Source organism: Saccopteryx bilineata, chromosome 2 (genome assembly GCF_036850765.1).
Source record: "Saccopteryx bilineata isolate mSacBil1 chromosome 2, mSacBil1_pri_phased_curated, whole genome shotgun sequence".
Lineage (NCBI taxonomy): Eukaryota > Metazoa > Chordata > Mammalia > Chiroptera > Emballonuridae > Saccopteryx > Saccopteryx bilineata.
The window spans coordinates 171,179,020-171,193,965 of record NC_089491.1 but is presented as its reverse complement, the minus strand read 5'-3'; the positions used below and the strand labels follow the sequence as shown (position 1 = coordinate 171,193,965).

Below are 14,946 nucleotides of genomic sequence, written 5' to 3'. Positions count from 1 at the left end.
TTTTACTTTAGTCCAAAATTAATTCTGTATGGGATGAGAAACATTGCTATATCTTGAGTTAGCATGTCTTTCTGCTGTCAGCATATTCTAAATAATGGCCTCTATCACTATGTTTGCTTTAGATGAGAAACATGATAAAAAGAACAAATACACATAAACATTCTCTTAGTAACACAACATTGGGGTTATAGAAGGCTTCTGGATAGCAACAAATTTGAGGGATAGAAATGACTAGGCAATGGACTGGAGTAGAAAAATTTAGATGGACTTTATCATTTCTGTTAGAGCTTTGCTTCTCAGATTGTGGTCAGTAGTCCAACAGCATAAGCACTGCTTGGCAACTTGTTATAAATGCAGAATCTCAGACAGTATGTCAAGCATTTTAGCAATATCCTTTAGTAATTCATATACACATCCATGTTTGAAAAGCACTGTGATAAACCATATAACCATTAAATTGTAATTTTCCTGAAGGCAAGAATTACATTCCTTTTGTCTAGCTATTGTTGTTCCAGAATTTAACTCCTAATTATGTACCTGGAACATACAACAAATTCAATAAATCACCCTCGAGTGAACGTGACTAAGAAACATCTAAGGAATGAAAATATACCAACTCTAAATTTTTGATTCAGCAGGTGACACTCAGGAGTCTAGTTTTACCAAGTTTTAGAATCTGAAACAACATTGTCAGAAACACCTTTATGTATTTTGTGTGTGTGTGTGTGACAGAGACAGAGAGAGTCAGAGAGAAGGACAGATAGGGACAGACAGACAGGAAGGGAGAGAGACAAGAAGCATCAATTCTTCATTGCGGCACTTTAGTTGTTCATTGACTGCTTTCTTGTATGTGCCTTGACCAGGGGGCTACAGCAGAATGAGTGACCCCATGCTCAAACTAGAAAAATTGGGCTCAAGCTGGTGAGCTATGCTCAAACCAGATGAGGCCATATTCCTGCTGATGACCTCGGGGTCTCGAACCTGGGTCCACCACGTCCCAGTCTGACACTTTATCCACTGCGCCACCACCTGGTCCAGCAACACTTTCATGTTTTGGGTGTAGCAGAATATAATGTGAAATATGTTCTAACATATAAAATCAAATAAAGTCTTTTATACCTCATCAAGGTGAAGAAGCCCTTTCATATCTTTCCTTAGTATGAAATCATACAACTTACTGTTTCCCTAGATGTGGTCTAATAATTACACATAAAAATAATTTCTGTGCTTGTTTAAAATAAATATTCCTGAGTCCTTCTTTCTCTGGAGGAAGAAGCCATGAATATGAATGCTTTGCAAACTCCCTGCACAATTTAACATATTGAACTTTGAGAACCACTGCCTTAAATGAAAGTAATTTTAATGCAGTGGCCATAAATAGGAACATTTGATAATTCCAACTAAGAAACAGAAAATTGGGATGAGATTTAGAGATATTCTGATTTAAGAAGGCCAACAAAAAGCAATGGTGATATGAGGTCTCTTAAAGAATATTTCTTTTTTTCTTTTTATTTTTTTGTGACAGAGACAGAGAGAGTGACAGATAGGGACAGACAGGCAGGAAGGGAGAGAGATGAGACACATCAGTTCTTCGTTGCAGTTCCTTAGTCTCCTTAGTTGTTCATTGATTGCTTTCTCATATGTGCCTTGATTGGGGGGCTACAGCAAAGTGAGTGACCCCTTGCTCAAGCCAGCAACCTTGGGCTCAAGCCAGAAACCTTGGGCTTCAGGCCAGCAACCTTTGGCCTCAAGCCAGCGACCATGGGGTCATGTCTATGATGCCATGCTCAAGCTGGATGAGCCTAAACTCAAGCTGGCGACCTTGGGGTTTCAAACCTGGGTCCTCTGCGTCCCAGTCTGATACTCATTCCACTGCACTACTGCCTAATCAGGTTCTTAAAGAATATTTCAAGAGAGAGAAATAGATGTCAAAGTTCTCCACCTTCACTGAAGACAACATAAGAGAAAACAGGATCAAAAGACAAAAGATCAAGTGAGGCTAATTCAGAGAAAGTAGGATTTGGATCCATTGATCCCAGTCTGGAGGCTTGGGGAGAAGCATAGCACAGATTTGTGGAGACACTCACTGGCCAGCATGAGACAAGGGTCCTCCATCTCCATCCTCTGCACCTGGGCCTTCAGGAAGACCTGGAAATCAATGCCTCTGGCCTGGGAGGGGTTGGCAAAAAATCGGGCAGGAATCCGAGAAGTGTCTTTGTGGTCCTCTTGGCCAAAGCCCAGACTAAAGAGAACATCTTCTGCATCTTCTTGGACCTTGTCTAGAATCTCAGAGATGCTGAGAAGAGGGAGTTTTAGTAAGTAGGGGCAATTTTGAGACACAAGATAATCCAGAGTATCTTTGACTTTGAGAATAGCTTTCATTTCTCTGAATCTAAATTTTCTGTCTGAAACACGGGAATTATAGTCTAGCTCTGGTTCAAAAGTGGAATGAAATTCTACCATAGTACTTTGAACTATTGACTTTAGGTGAGTGAAAATTTACTATGAGAAGATTTGTACAATCAAAAGCCGTACAGATGCAAAGAAATCTGTGGTTGTGTTATGAACCAGCCAGTGCCCACTTGCACATACATACTATGACCCAGCTGGCTTCTGCCTAATGCTCAGCAATGTGCCACTCAGTTTGCCCTTAGCAGTTGAGACAACTAGAAAATGCATATGTAGGGAACATAAAACTCATTTTATTCTCATTCTGAGGGTAAAATTTTTTTTATTATGCTAGGTCCTCACTTAAGGTCTTCAATAGGTTCTGTGACTTTAAGCAACTCAACATATAGTGAAATCGAATTTACCATAGGCTAATTGCTCAAACAACTGTTAAGTTCCTGTGGTATCTTATCAATGTTGTAACAAAATGGTGTTAAGCAAAACAATGTTATTTGAAGACCTGCTGTGTATTCAAAATCTGATTTTGAGAGGTAGATTTTGTAGCACCATTTTCATTATAGACATGCTGCATTACAGAAGATCAAGTACTCTCTTTTAATAGCACCAACATGTATCCACATCCAGATCTGTGTTCCACCAGCCTGGTGACACAGAGCTCAATAACTATGCATCCCAAACAACAATGGGAGTGAGAAGGCTGTGGATTATTTGAAACTTTAAATAGTTACTGTGACTTTCTTCAGAAAAGATGCTGGACTTTTTGATCCAAATAAGTACCATCTTTTGTAATTAATAGCTGGGTATCTGGAATCCCTGCTCTACTTCTCTGTTTGTTACCTAAGAGCTGATTTTCTTTTCATAGTCCTGAGTTTTTTTATCTGAATTGTGAGCCTAAGTCTGGATCATTTATTAGAATCACTTTGGGGAAGGCTGTAAGAATTACAGATATCTCAGTCCTAACTCATGAGAGGCCAATTTATTTGAACTTGAGTGTGGCCAGAGCTAGGGTTCTGTAAGGACAAGTCACTAAAGGTAGTTAAATAAGTCTCAGAACCAGGTCTCAAACTTAAGCTTTGACTCAAAATCCCAGTCAGTTTTAATTGTGCCACACTACTATGCATCACTTTCCATCTTGTTTTAAAGTTATTTGCATGTTATTTTGCCCCCCCCCCATTGGATTGTTGAACTCCTGGGGCAAGCTTTTTATCTTCCTAATCTTTTCAAATTCTATACAGTCACTGCCCAGCCTGCACTAGAGGATGCAAAAATTGCCTGAATAAATTAAGATTTTATAGCTTCATTTAATCTACAAATCAATTAATCAATATGTTTATTGATTGTATACTGACTCCAGGAGCTGTGATGATAACCAGTACTATACTTCTTAGGGTATAAAGTTCACTGGAAAGACACCTGTTATTTTACACATAGCATCCAGCTCTGAGCACTAGATTGTTTTTTTTTTTAATTTCTTTTTTATTCATTTTAGAGAGGAGAGAGAGAGAGAGAGAGAGAAGGGGAAGGAGCAGGAAGCATCAACTCCCATATGTGCCTTGACCAGGCAAGCCCAGGGATTCGAACTGGCAACCTCTGTGTTTCCAGGTTGATGCTTTATCCACTGTGCCACCACAGGTCAGGCTGAGCACTAGATTCTTATGCCTTCCCCACTACAAGCAAATATGATAATACAGTGTGTCCATAAAGTCATGGTGCACTTTTGGCTGGTCACAGGAAAGCAACAAAAGATGATAGAAATATGAAATCTGCACCAAATAAAAGGAAAACCCTCCTAGTTTCTGTAGGATGATGTGCCAGCATGTACGCATGCACAGATGATGACGTAACACCGTGTATACAGCGGAGCAGTCCACAGCCTTGCCAGTCAAGATGTGGACGGTACAGAGGAAAGTTCAGTGTGTTCTGTGGCTCACTAAATTAGAATCCATGACCAAAGTGCAATGTGAATATCGGCGCATTTATAACGAAGCGCCACCACATAGGAATAACATTACTCAGTGGGATAAGCAGTTGAAGGAAATCGGCAGTTTGGTGGAGAAACCCCATTCTGGTAGGCCATCAGTCAGTGACGAGTCTGTAGAGGCTACACGGGATAGCTACCTAAGGAGCCCTAAAAAATCTGTGCGTGAGCCCACATCGAACTGCACTGAATAGATATGAAACTGGGAGAGTTTTCCTTTTATTTTGCAGATTTCACATTTCTATCGTTCTTTGTTGCTTTCCTGTGACTAGTCAAAAGTGCACCATGACTTTACGGACACACTGTACTTCTTAAGCATGTGACTACGTAAAAGCTTCAGTAAAATGTCCCAGAAAAAAATGGGCAATGGTTCTTGGTCCCATTCTCTTTTGCCTCTAATCTTCTGCATTCTTCTATTCCTGCCGAACTCAGTACCTACCTTGAACTAGTCTTGTTGGTCCCACCAGTCATGCTGCTGGAAGCCAAACTGCAGCCAAGGTCTAGCAGCTGGCAGGGCCGGGCTGTCTCTAAGAAACTCCTGCAGGAATCAGAGATGGCGTCACACTAATCCTGTAAGCAGTCTACATCATGGCTCCAAGACTCTCTGCTGGGCACTGTCATTCCCTGCTGGGTACCTTTAATCCATCTACCATGAAAACTCAGTCTATGACTTCATTCCTGGTTGGAAAATCTTAATTTACTGTGAAATTTTAGCTCTTTGTTTAGAATTTCTCTGACTCTGACACTTACCCCAGTTCAGTAGCTCCTCAAGGAGAGACCATTTAACCTTGCCGAACCTGACACTTACCTGGAGAAGAGTTTGCCATTGGTGGCCAAAAGTGTGGCTGGACAAGGAACAGAAAAGGCAAAGAGAAAGTCAGAAAGGAGAATAAAACTCATCTAACCTGCCCCTTCTGAACTTGAAACTCAGGCCCCTCTGTTTCTCTCTGTCACTACCACAGGATAGCTGAGCCCCATGACTCAGGATGATCTAAAGATGATCAAACATAGACCTGGAAGAGGGACGGATGTGGCGGAAAACAACTGACCCTGTGCCTCTGAACTTCTGGACCATGACTGGTTTGTAGGCAACAGTTCCTCTGTCCTGAGAATGATAGTCACTCAGACAGTGGTGGGATTCAAATAATTTAACAATCAGTTCTCTGCCCTAATGACTATTTTTAGTATAAAAAAAAGATATACCAAAAGGTAGTTTATTATTTCATGCATTTAATATTTAAATAAGAACAATAAAAGAGGTACACAAAACTAGGTTATGTTATAAAAAAGAGTTTTAAAATATTAATGAAAAAATATAAATAATACCTGACAAAAAAAAATAAAACTGTTATTGAAGGTATTTCCATATTGCTTCTCCTTTTTTTTTTTTTTTTTTTTTTTACAGGGACAGATTGAGAGTCAGAGAGAGGGATAGATAGGGACAGACAGACAGGAATGAAGAGAGAGCTATGAAAAGCATCAATCATCAGTTTTTCGTTGCGACACCTTAGTTGTACATTGATTGCTTTCTCATGTGTGCCTTGACCATGGGCTTTCAGCAGACCGAGTGACCCCTTGCTCGAGCCAGCAACCTTGGGTCCAAGCTGGTGAGCTTTTTGCTCAAGCCAAATGAGCCCATGCTCAATCTGGCGACCTCAGGGTCTGGAACCTGGGTCCTCCGCATCCCAGTCCAACACTTAATCCACTGCGCCACTGCCTAGTCAGCCCCATAATTGCTTCTTGACTGGCATTCTCACTTGCAAATTTTTTCACCTATGGATGGAATGAACATTACTATGGGCGCTTAGCTTATGCGGTTGCACAGATGAATGTTAAAAAGAGTAAGGAATGTAAATTTCTGATTTCCACATTGGGTGGTTGCCAGGTGCCCACCTTAGAGAGAACCCTGATTACAAGTGCCATTTTAACAATTGGTTCGCCGAACTCAACAAAATATTAGGTATTGGTTCCTATGAATTGGTGTGAACTGGCTGAATCTCATCACTGTATTCAGCCTACCAGGCCAGACTTCCTATGCCACTACACCAGTCTCTACAGGTCCTAGTAGACACTCGTAGGTTGCTATAACTCCCTCTTTTCTTATTCAAGCCTTCATCTTCCTGCAATGAATTCTCTTTCACACCCAGAACCTAGGCCACTTTGGGTTTCCTACAGAGAAAACTATTTCAAAGATATCTGGGTAGCTAATGTTATCGTGCTTTTATGTTATCTTCCCAGGGTCCAAAGAAAAGCCCCAATGATGAACCAGTGGGCATCCTGATAGGCTGGTGCAGAAGTATTTCTGGGCATATGATGCTCTCTGCATTTTACATTAGATCTTATCAAGACTGTTCTTTCCCTGTGGCTAAGACCCCAGGGATGAGCTGGTTCTTTCTGTATTTCCCCTTCCACTCTAACCTTAATTAATCCAATGTATAGTCTCTTACTGTATCTCAACCTCGGAGAATGCCACTTACCCTCTGCTCCAAGGGTCAAGTCATCTTCACAGCTGGTTCCATGGCTGGGACAACCTGCCAAATAATAAGGCAAAGGTCTCAGGAAATTAGGCTTGGGCACACACACACACAAAGCCACACAGTCACATCAGACATCCACATGTTTCAAAACTTTCCTCAGCTGTACATACACATACTACCTCAGAAATCATATTTTTATTTTGACTCAGGAAGAATCACATAAACACTCATCCTTAATTAACCTGTTCGCTATATCACATAGTCACATACACAATCCCTTGCCAAGTAGTAAGCACATGGGGGTGTGCACTCACATACATAAACACACATTTTATAAAGCTCTTTTCCCATGGCAATGATTGTCAGCTGAGCAACCACTAATGGACAATAACCTTTAAGTACTGGGGAGCCTCTGGGCTCTATGCTAATGTTTCTTCTCTCTCCTGGACTTTCCTGACTCTGACCACTAATAGGTGTTTTGCAGACAGTTATGAGAGAGTCAGCATTTTTATGGATGCATATGCATATGCAAATATTCTCTCTCTCTCTCTCTCTCTTATACACACACACACACACACACACACACACACACACAGAGCCACATCACTATCCAGGTAGAAAAACAATAGAAGAAATAACAGAGCCCACACTCACCATTATAGATCGACTGTCCAGCTTCCTCAAAAAACCCTTCTTCAAAGTATCTAAAAACAAAAAATAATTTTATACATTAAAATCACTACAGTTTCCAAGGGCTTTTTCTCAAATATGCCCCATAGGTTTACATAATTTTCCAGGGAGAGTCAGTAGTATTTAAATTAATTTATGTAGAAGAAAGAAGACTGAATGGTGATTTGACTGACAAATTCATGGAGGTAATCAGGGGAGCCGGGGCTGGCATGCTGCCATTGTACTGACCACATTGTCTAAAGTTACCTGGAGAATTGCTGTTTACCTAACTAATCCCTAGGTAAAATAGGTAAAAAAGAATATAGAAGAAAACCTGAAGAAATACATTTATAAAAGCCTGAGTTTAGGTACATAATTTCACCATAGCAAAAACAAATATAGAGATTAAAAGCCTGACCAGGCAGTGGTGCAGTGGGTAGAGTGTCGAACTGAGATGCAGAGGACCCAAGTTCAAAACTCCAAGGTCACTGGCTTGAGACAGGCTTAAGCGCGGGCTCACCAGCTTGAGCGCAGGTTTGCTGGCTTGAGAGTGGGATCATAGATACAACCCTGTGGTCGCTGTCTTGAGCCCAAAGGTCACTGGATTGAGCCCAAGGTCTCTGGCTTGAGCAAAGGGTCACTCGCTCTGCTGGAGCCCCCAGTCAAGGCACATATGAGAAAGCAATCATTGAACAACTAAGGTGCCTCAACAAAGAATTGATGCTTCTCATCTCTCTCCCTTCCTATCCCTGTCTCTCCCTCTCCTGACTCTCTCCCTTATCTGTAAAAAAAAAAAAAATTTTGAGAGAGGTCATCTTATTTACTCACATCCCCTTCCTTCTCTCTGAGGCATATTCTTGCAGAACATCATGTCTTGCAGGAAGCAGCAGAAATTGCATCTTGGTTAGAGATTATATTTTTACATTTTGAGATATAGGCTTATCAAATGTCTAACATCTTCAGAAGAAAAACAGATGGAAATCATCATAAATGGTAGTGAGAAAAAATTCAGTTCTATAAACAAGGAAGAAATTCTGCCTAAAACAGGTGAATGAAGTCTATGAAAAGCTTCAAAAAGGACCAGAGCACCTAGATTCCAGTCCTGACTCCCTGCTGCTCAAATATTACATAAGGGATCGAATGCCTAGATATTATTATTAAGTCCACTTCAAGCACTGATGCGTTGTGAGTTTTATAGAATCTACACTCCTGAGAGCTTTAAAATGGAAGTTGCAACATGATGCTTCAAATGTAATCTCATAAGAAGACTAGAGCAGAAAAGATTTGTTAAAGTGAGTTATCAGGGAAATGGACTGGAGTGCATCCATTTCATTGGCATGGCCTTAAGTAAGCCTGCCACTTTACCAGTTTCCAGAGATCCAAATAAATCTCAGGCTATTAGAGCATCATTTGTGAAATGTTTAATAATGACAATGAGTTTACTAATTGAACATATGTGGATTAGTTGTGTTTAAATTTTACAATCATAGCCTGATCAGGAGGTGGTGCAGTGGATAGAGCATTGGACTGGGATGCAGAGGACATAGGTTCGAAACCCCAAGGTCACCGACTTGAGTGCAGGCTTATTTAGCTTGAGCGCGGGCTCATCAGCTTGAGTGTGGAGTCTTTCGCTGGAGCGTGGGATCATAGACATGACCCCATGGTTACTGGCTTGAGTCAAAGGTCACTGGCTTGAAGCCCAAAGTTTCTGGCTAGAACCCAAGGTCATTAGCTTGAGCAAGGGGTCACTCGCTAGCCCCCAGGTCAAGGCACATATGAGAAGCTGCAATGAAGAATTGATGCTCCTCATCTCTCTCCCTTCCTGTCTATCTGTCACTATCTGTCCCTCTCTCTGTCTCTGTCAAAAGTAACTTACAATCATATATATAGATATCTTTTATTGGCACTTTACTTTCAAAGTGAAAAAAACAACAACCTGTTTCCCAAATTTTGTATTTTTATATGTCTTTATGAAAAAAACTCTACATCAGGTATAGTATAAAAGGTGAATTGATCTACCCAAGCTAATTGAGATTTGGTAACTCTAATACTACAACTTGAACTACAAATAGATACTTTTCCTTCTAATATATAATATACATAAAACATTATTATATCTATAACATTATTCCATAAATATACTTTAATATAATGTTACAAATATGTTAGTATATATAAAGAAATATTAGTATAAACTAATATTTACTATTACTACTAAGACAGTGATAACCAATATAGTTACTATGGCATTTAATACTTGTGCTGTAACTACATAGTAGTGCAGCTACTAAAGCCAACTATTATTGTGGCTATAATAACAGCACACTATTATTGCATTTCTGGGTGAATATTCAATGGAAATGCCTATATACACTACTCACAAAAATTAGGGGATATTTCAAAATGAATATGAAGTGATAAAAAAAAAGCATTTGATTTTTTTCATTAAACAAGAACACCAGAAAAGCAAATGACAAGTCAAAGAAAGTTGTTTGATTATGCAAATGAAATGCAAACCCAATTATATGATTGAGTAGCAAGTGACATATTGGTGGGGGAGAACAGAAGCATGGCAAACTGGATGAGAGTGCCACACACTGACTGTTCAGTAGGGTGTATAGTCACCCAAGACTGCCAAACCACACTGACAGTGATGGGCATGGACAGGATCAGACTGTCGAGCAGTTCTTGTGGGATCCTCTGCCACTCTTGCTCCAGGGAAATTTCCAGCTCAAGACGTGTTGTGGGAGGCATTGGACGGTTTGCCAGATGTCTTTCCAGTGTATCCCAAGCACGTTCCATGGAATTCAGGTCTGGAGAACATGAGGGCCAGTCCATGTGCTTGATTCCTGCCTCCTAAAGCATGTTGTTGACGAGATGCACATGGTGGGGCCTTGCATTATCGTCCATGAAAAGAACGTTGTTTCCAATTGCTCCAGCATAGGATACCACTGTAGGGTGCAGGACCTAATCTCAATATCTGACAGCAGTCAGTGATCCATTTCTGATGATGTGGAGGTCAGTACGACCACCATTGCTGATGCCAGCCCACACCATGATTCCACCACCACCAAAAGAGTCACTTTCTCACATAAAACATGGATTCTCCCGTGTTCCTCATTCACGCCAGATCAGGACACAGTGATTCTCAGGCTACAGACTGAACCGTGACTCATCAGAGAAGAGGATAGTTGACTACTCATCATGGGTCCAATGACTATGCTCATCAGCCCACTTTCTGCAGGTTCTACGGTGTTCAGCAGATAACAGAATGCATACCATTGGTCGCCGGGCATGCAGTCCAACACAATGGAGCCTGATTTCATATGGTATGGGTGCATATCCGTTGTCTAGTGACAACAAGAAACTGTCCCCATAACTCTGTTACATTGTTGCGCCTGTTCTTTCTTGCCAATAAGGTCAAGTAGCAGTCACCTCTTGCTGTTGTGGCTGGTGCGTGACTCTGCCCTCGTGTTCTTCATACTATGCCAGTCTCTTGAAAGCAATTCCACAGTCTGCTAATCAAGCTCTGGGATGTTCCAAGTGTTGTTGCCATTGCCGTCTGTGTTTGATCAGCTTCAAGACATCCTATGGCTCTCCAGGCTTCGCATTTGGGCAAATCATGTTTCAGGGGCTTTGCAAGGGCTGGGAAATTGCAGGGTGTGCACTTTCAAGATCAGGGAATGTGCAGATACTCCAGTACTTTCAGCCTTTTGTATAGTGCATTTTCACCAATGAAATAAAAGTTGGTTTTGCATCTCATTTGCATAATCAACTTTCTTTGACTTGTCGTTTGCTTTTCTGATGTTCTTGTTTAATAAAAAAATCAAATGCTTCTTTTTTATCACTTCATATTCATTTTGAAATATCCTCTAATTTTTGTGAGCAGCATAGTTCACAAAAAGAAACTATTTTTATAACTCAAATCTTTAATTATTATAAAGTTGGTAAATTATAGGATGAATATATAATTTAATGCTATACAACAATAAAAAGTATGACTTATTGCTGCTTACAAAACATGGATGAACATCACAAACAATGCTGAACAAAAGAAACACAAAGCCTGACCAGGTGGTGGCACAGTGGATAGTGTCAGCCTGGAAAGCAGAGGAGCCAGGTTCAAAACCATGAAGTCATCCATTTAAGCATGGGTGCATGGCTTGAGCACAAGGTCACTGGCTTGAGCACGGAATCATAGACATAATCCCTAGGTCACTGGCTTGAGCCCAAGGTCACTGGCTTAAGCTAAGAGTGACCAGCTCAGGTGTAGCCCCCCTTGGTCAAGGCCCATGTAAGAAAGTAGCCAATGAACAACTAAGGAGCTGCAACAAAGAACTGATGCTTCTCATCTCTCCCCCTTCCTGCCTGTCTGTCCCTCTCTCTGTCCTTCTCTTGGTCTCTCCCTTTCTCTCTCACTAAAAACAAACAACAACAAAAAGCCACAAAAACAGCAACAAAAGAAACACATATAAAACAGTCCATGTTGTATGATTCTGTTTATAAAGAGCTAAAAAGCTGCAAAACTTATCTTTGATGTTCTGTCTGGTTACTGGTACCTTGGAGGCAGGGTGATGAATGGAAGGGGACAGAAAGGAGCTCCTGGAGTGCTGGGAATGCTCAACTGTAGGTTTTCCAGGTGTATTCCCTTTGAGAAAGCTCCTTGGGCTATATATTTAATATTTGTTTATTTCTCAGTAAATAGTTTATACTTCAATACAACTTATATTATTATTTTAACAGCTTTATTGAGGTATAATTGATATACAAAGAACTGCACATATTTAATGTATACAATGTGATGAGTTTGGACATAATGCAAACATCTGTGATACTGTTGTCAACCAAGGTAACAGCCATACCTAACAACTCCTAGTTTCCTTTTTCCCCTGTGTTTTTTTGAGGTAAGAACCCAATATAAGGATCTACCCTCTTAAATTCTGAAGTGCACAATACCATATTGTTAACTATAGGCACCATGCTGTATAGCAGATGTCTAGAACTTATTTAGCATAACTGAAATGGATACCCACTGAGTTGTATACAATTTATATGAAAAAAAGAAATGCTGTGTATGCTACACCCCAATAAAATTTACATTAAAAATATCACTGATAAAATTCCTAGTCTATGCAAAGGAAAATTTGCTATTATTCATTAGCTACAAGTTTTTGTTGCATGCACACTCTGTATTTCTCTTCTCTAGTTGGGTCCTGGCAGGCATATCCATATTCTCCCTCTGAGGACCAGCCCAAGATGACTCTTGAAACAATAGGCTTCTGTCCATAATTCTGTGGTAGATCCTACAGACACACAAGAAAGCCTACTCTCTCAAAGGTCAAGCCAGTGACAATGGGATCATGTTGACGATCCCGAGTTCAAGCCAGTGACCTCGAGATTTCAAACCTGGGACCTCACCCTCCCAGGTTGATACTCTATCCACTGAGGCACCACTGGTCAGGCTGGACATGCATTTCTGACAAAGAGATATATAGACAGAGAGACATATAACTCGATAGATGATAGAATTATTTTGTAAAATTTTAAGGTAGCATAAAACCCCTACTTTATAAACCTTACTACTCACATATCAACATACATCATATCATTTAAATCTTTGAAAATTTTTGAAACTACTGAAACCTCAGAAATGTTTGAAACTATTATTCTAGTTCTCTACTTCATAGCTGAGGAATCTGAGAAAGAAAGAATTTCAGTTGTTTGCTTACAGTTTACACAGATAACTAACAAAAGAATTAGGCTCAAATCTTGGAGTCTTTTTACTTACCAGTCTACATTTTCAACATATGTGTTGTATCAGAGTTTATCTTTGTAGAATACAAATTGGGAAAGGTGATTTCTGAAGTTTGCAATCTTATATTTCAGTGAATTTAATCTTTTTAACTAGACCGTAGTATTTAAGAAGCCAAGGAGCATGTGTTAAAATGACCCCTATCTAGACTATTTAGACAATCAGGCAGTAAACAAATGCACAGTTAATACTTGTTGATGTGAGCCTACCCAGGCTGTGCGCAGTGGATAGAGCATTGGACTAGGATGCGGAAGACCCAGGTTAGAGACCCCGAGGTTGCTGGCTTGAGCATGGACTCATCTGGTTTGAACACAGTTCACCAGCTTGAGCCCAAGGTTGCTGGCTTGAGGAAGGGGTCACTCACTCTGCTGTAGCCCCCCAGTCAAGGCACATATGAGAAAGCAATCAATGAACAACTAAGGTGCCGCAACAAAGAATTGATGCTTCTCATCTCTCTCCCTTCCTGTCTGTCTGCCCCTATCTGTCCTTCTCTCTGACTCTCTCTGTCTCTGTCAAAAAAAAAGAAAAGAAAAAAAAAAGAGAGTGACATCAATTGAGACTGCTAGCTCTCTTTTTCAAATCTGGTGAAGTATTTCAAATCTTAGGACAGTTCTCAGACACTAAAACTTGCAGATGTTCCTATTCCTACAGTCCTTTACTTCTCTATATTTTGATTACCCTTAATTGACTCCGAAGTCACTGAATTGTGAACCAGATTAAGACTATAAGGATAATATGTTTTATAAACAACAAAAACAGAATAAACCCTTCCTGGCATTACCGTCTGGGGTATACCTGAAATAAATAATGTTGGATTATTCAGTGCTATTTATTTCCTACCCAATAAGCAAGGGTGGGTTTATGTACATGTTAATAGATGACTTTAGATTAAAGGCTATATAAAGCGTGGACAATTCCTGGAGGGGAAATAAGGAGCAGGCAGGAATGATAAACCCTGAGAATGCATCATCGCACAAATGATCAGGCTTAAAGAGGTCACAGAAGCTTTCCCTCTGTGTCCTGGGTATACTGAGCCTAAAATAGTACAGGCTGATTGGGTGTGGGGTCTTATATTTTACAGCCTTCCTGAGGAAAGAGATACTACACTTTGCCTTGCAGTACCTGCTCCAATTCTTCACTGCTTTGAATGAGTAGGGTAAACCCTTAGCCCCTTGTTCTGTATTATGCAGTAGAAGTAAACAACATAATTATGAATTACCCTAATCCTAAGAACAATTAGATTTCTAACCTCTTTTGTTACACAGTGTTTAGACTTCAGCCTAAAGGGAAAAGCAGTAGAGGAGGGATTTGGAACTGAGCCCAGCCATTCCTCAAAGCTGCAGATTTCCATCATTCTTGGCTTTAGAACAGATCCACCCTATATTTCCAGACCTCCACCCTAAATTAGTTTCGTCCTAGAGTTGCACTTGAATCATAGCCCCAATGCCCACACTCACCCCAACCATTGCCTTCCTCTCAACCTCACTTCTAATCACTAAACCCAATTCAAATTCATTTTCCTGTTTCTGAGTTCCCATGAGTGAGTGCCTATTAGCATATCCAAACTTAAACTGCACCCCATCCCAACGCATCCGGCACTC

The 14,946-nt window shown here is 40.4% G+C and overlaps 1 protein-coding gene across 3 annotated transcripts in view; it reads right to left on the bottom strand.

The window, feature by feature from the left end:
• The window catches only part of TESPA1 (thymocyte expressed, positive selection associated 1), a 45,792-nt gene that overhangs the window by 13,539 nt on the left and 17,307 nt on the right, over positions 1 to 14,946 (bottom strand). For all 3 annotated transcript variants that reach the window (XR_010729166.1, XM_066258502.1, XM_066258503.1), the window contains exons 4-8: positions 7,519 to 7,568; positions 6,865 to 6,918; positions 5,196 to 5,232; positions 4,827 to 4,925; positions 2,088 to 2,296 (exon numbers count right to left, since the gene is read on the bottom strand). Coding sequence is in view for 2 of the 3 variants with exons in the window: in XM_066258502.1 (XP_066114599.1) it covers positions 2,088 to 2,296; positions 4,827 to 4,925; positions 5,196 to 5,232; positions 6,865 to 6,918; positions 7,519 to 7,568 (449 nt within the window). In the remaining variant the exon portion in view is untranslated. The remainder of the gene's footprint in view (positions 1 to 2,087; positions 2,297 to 4,826; positions 4,926 to 5,195; positions 5,233 to 6,864; positions 6,919 to 7,518; positions 7,569 to 14,946) is intronic.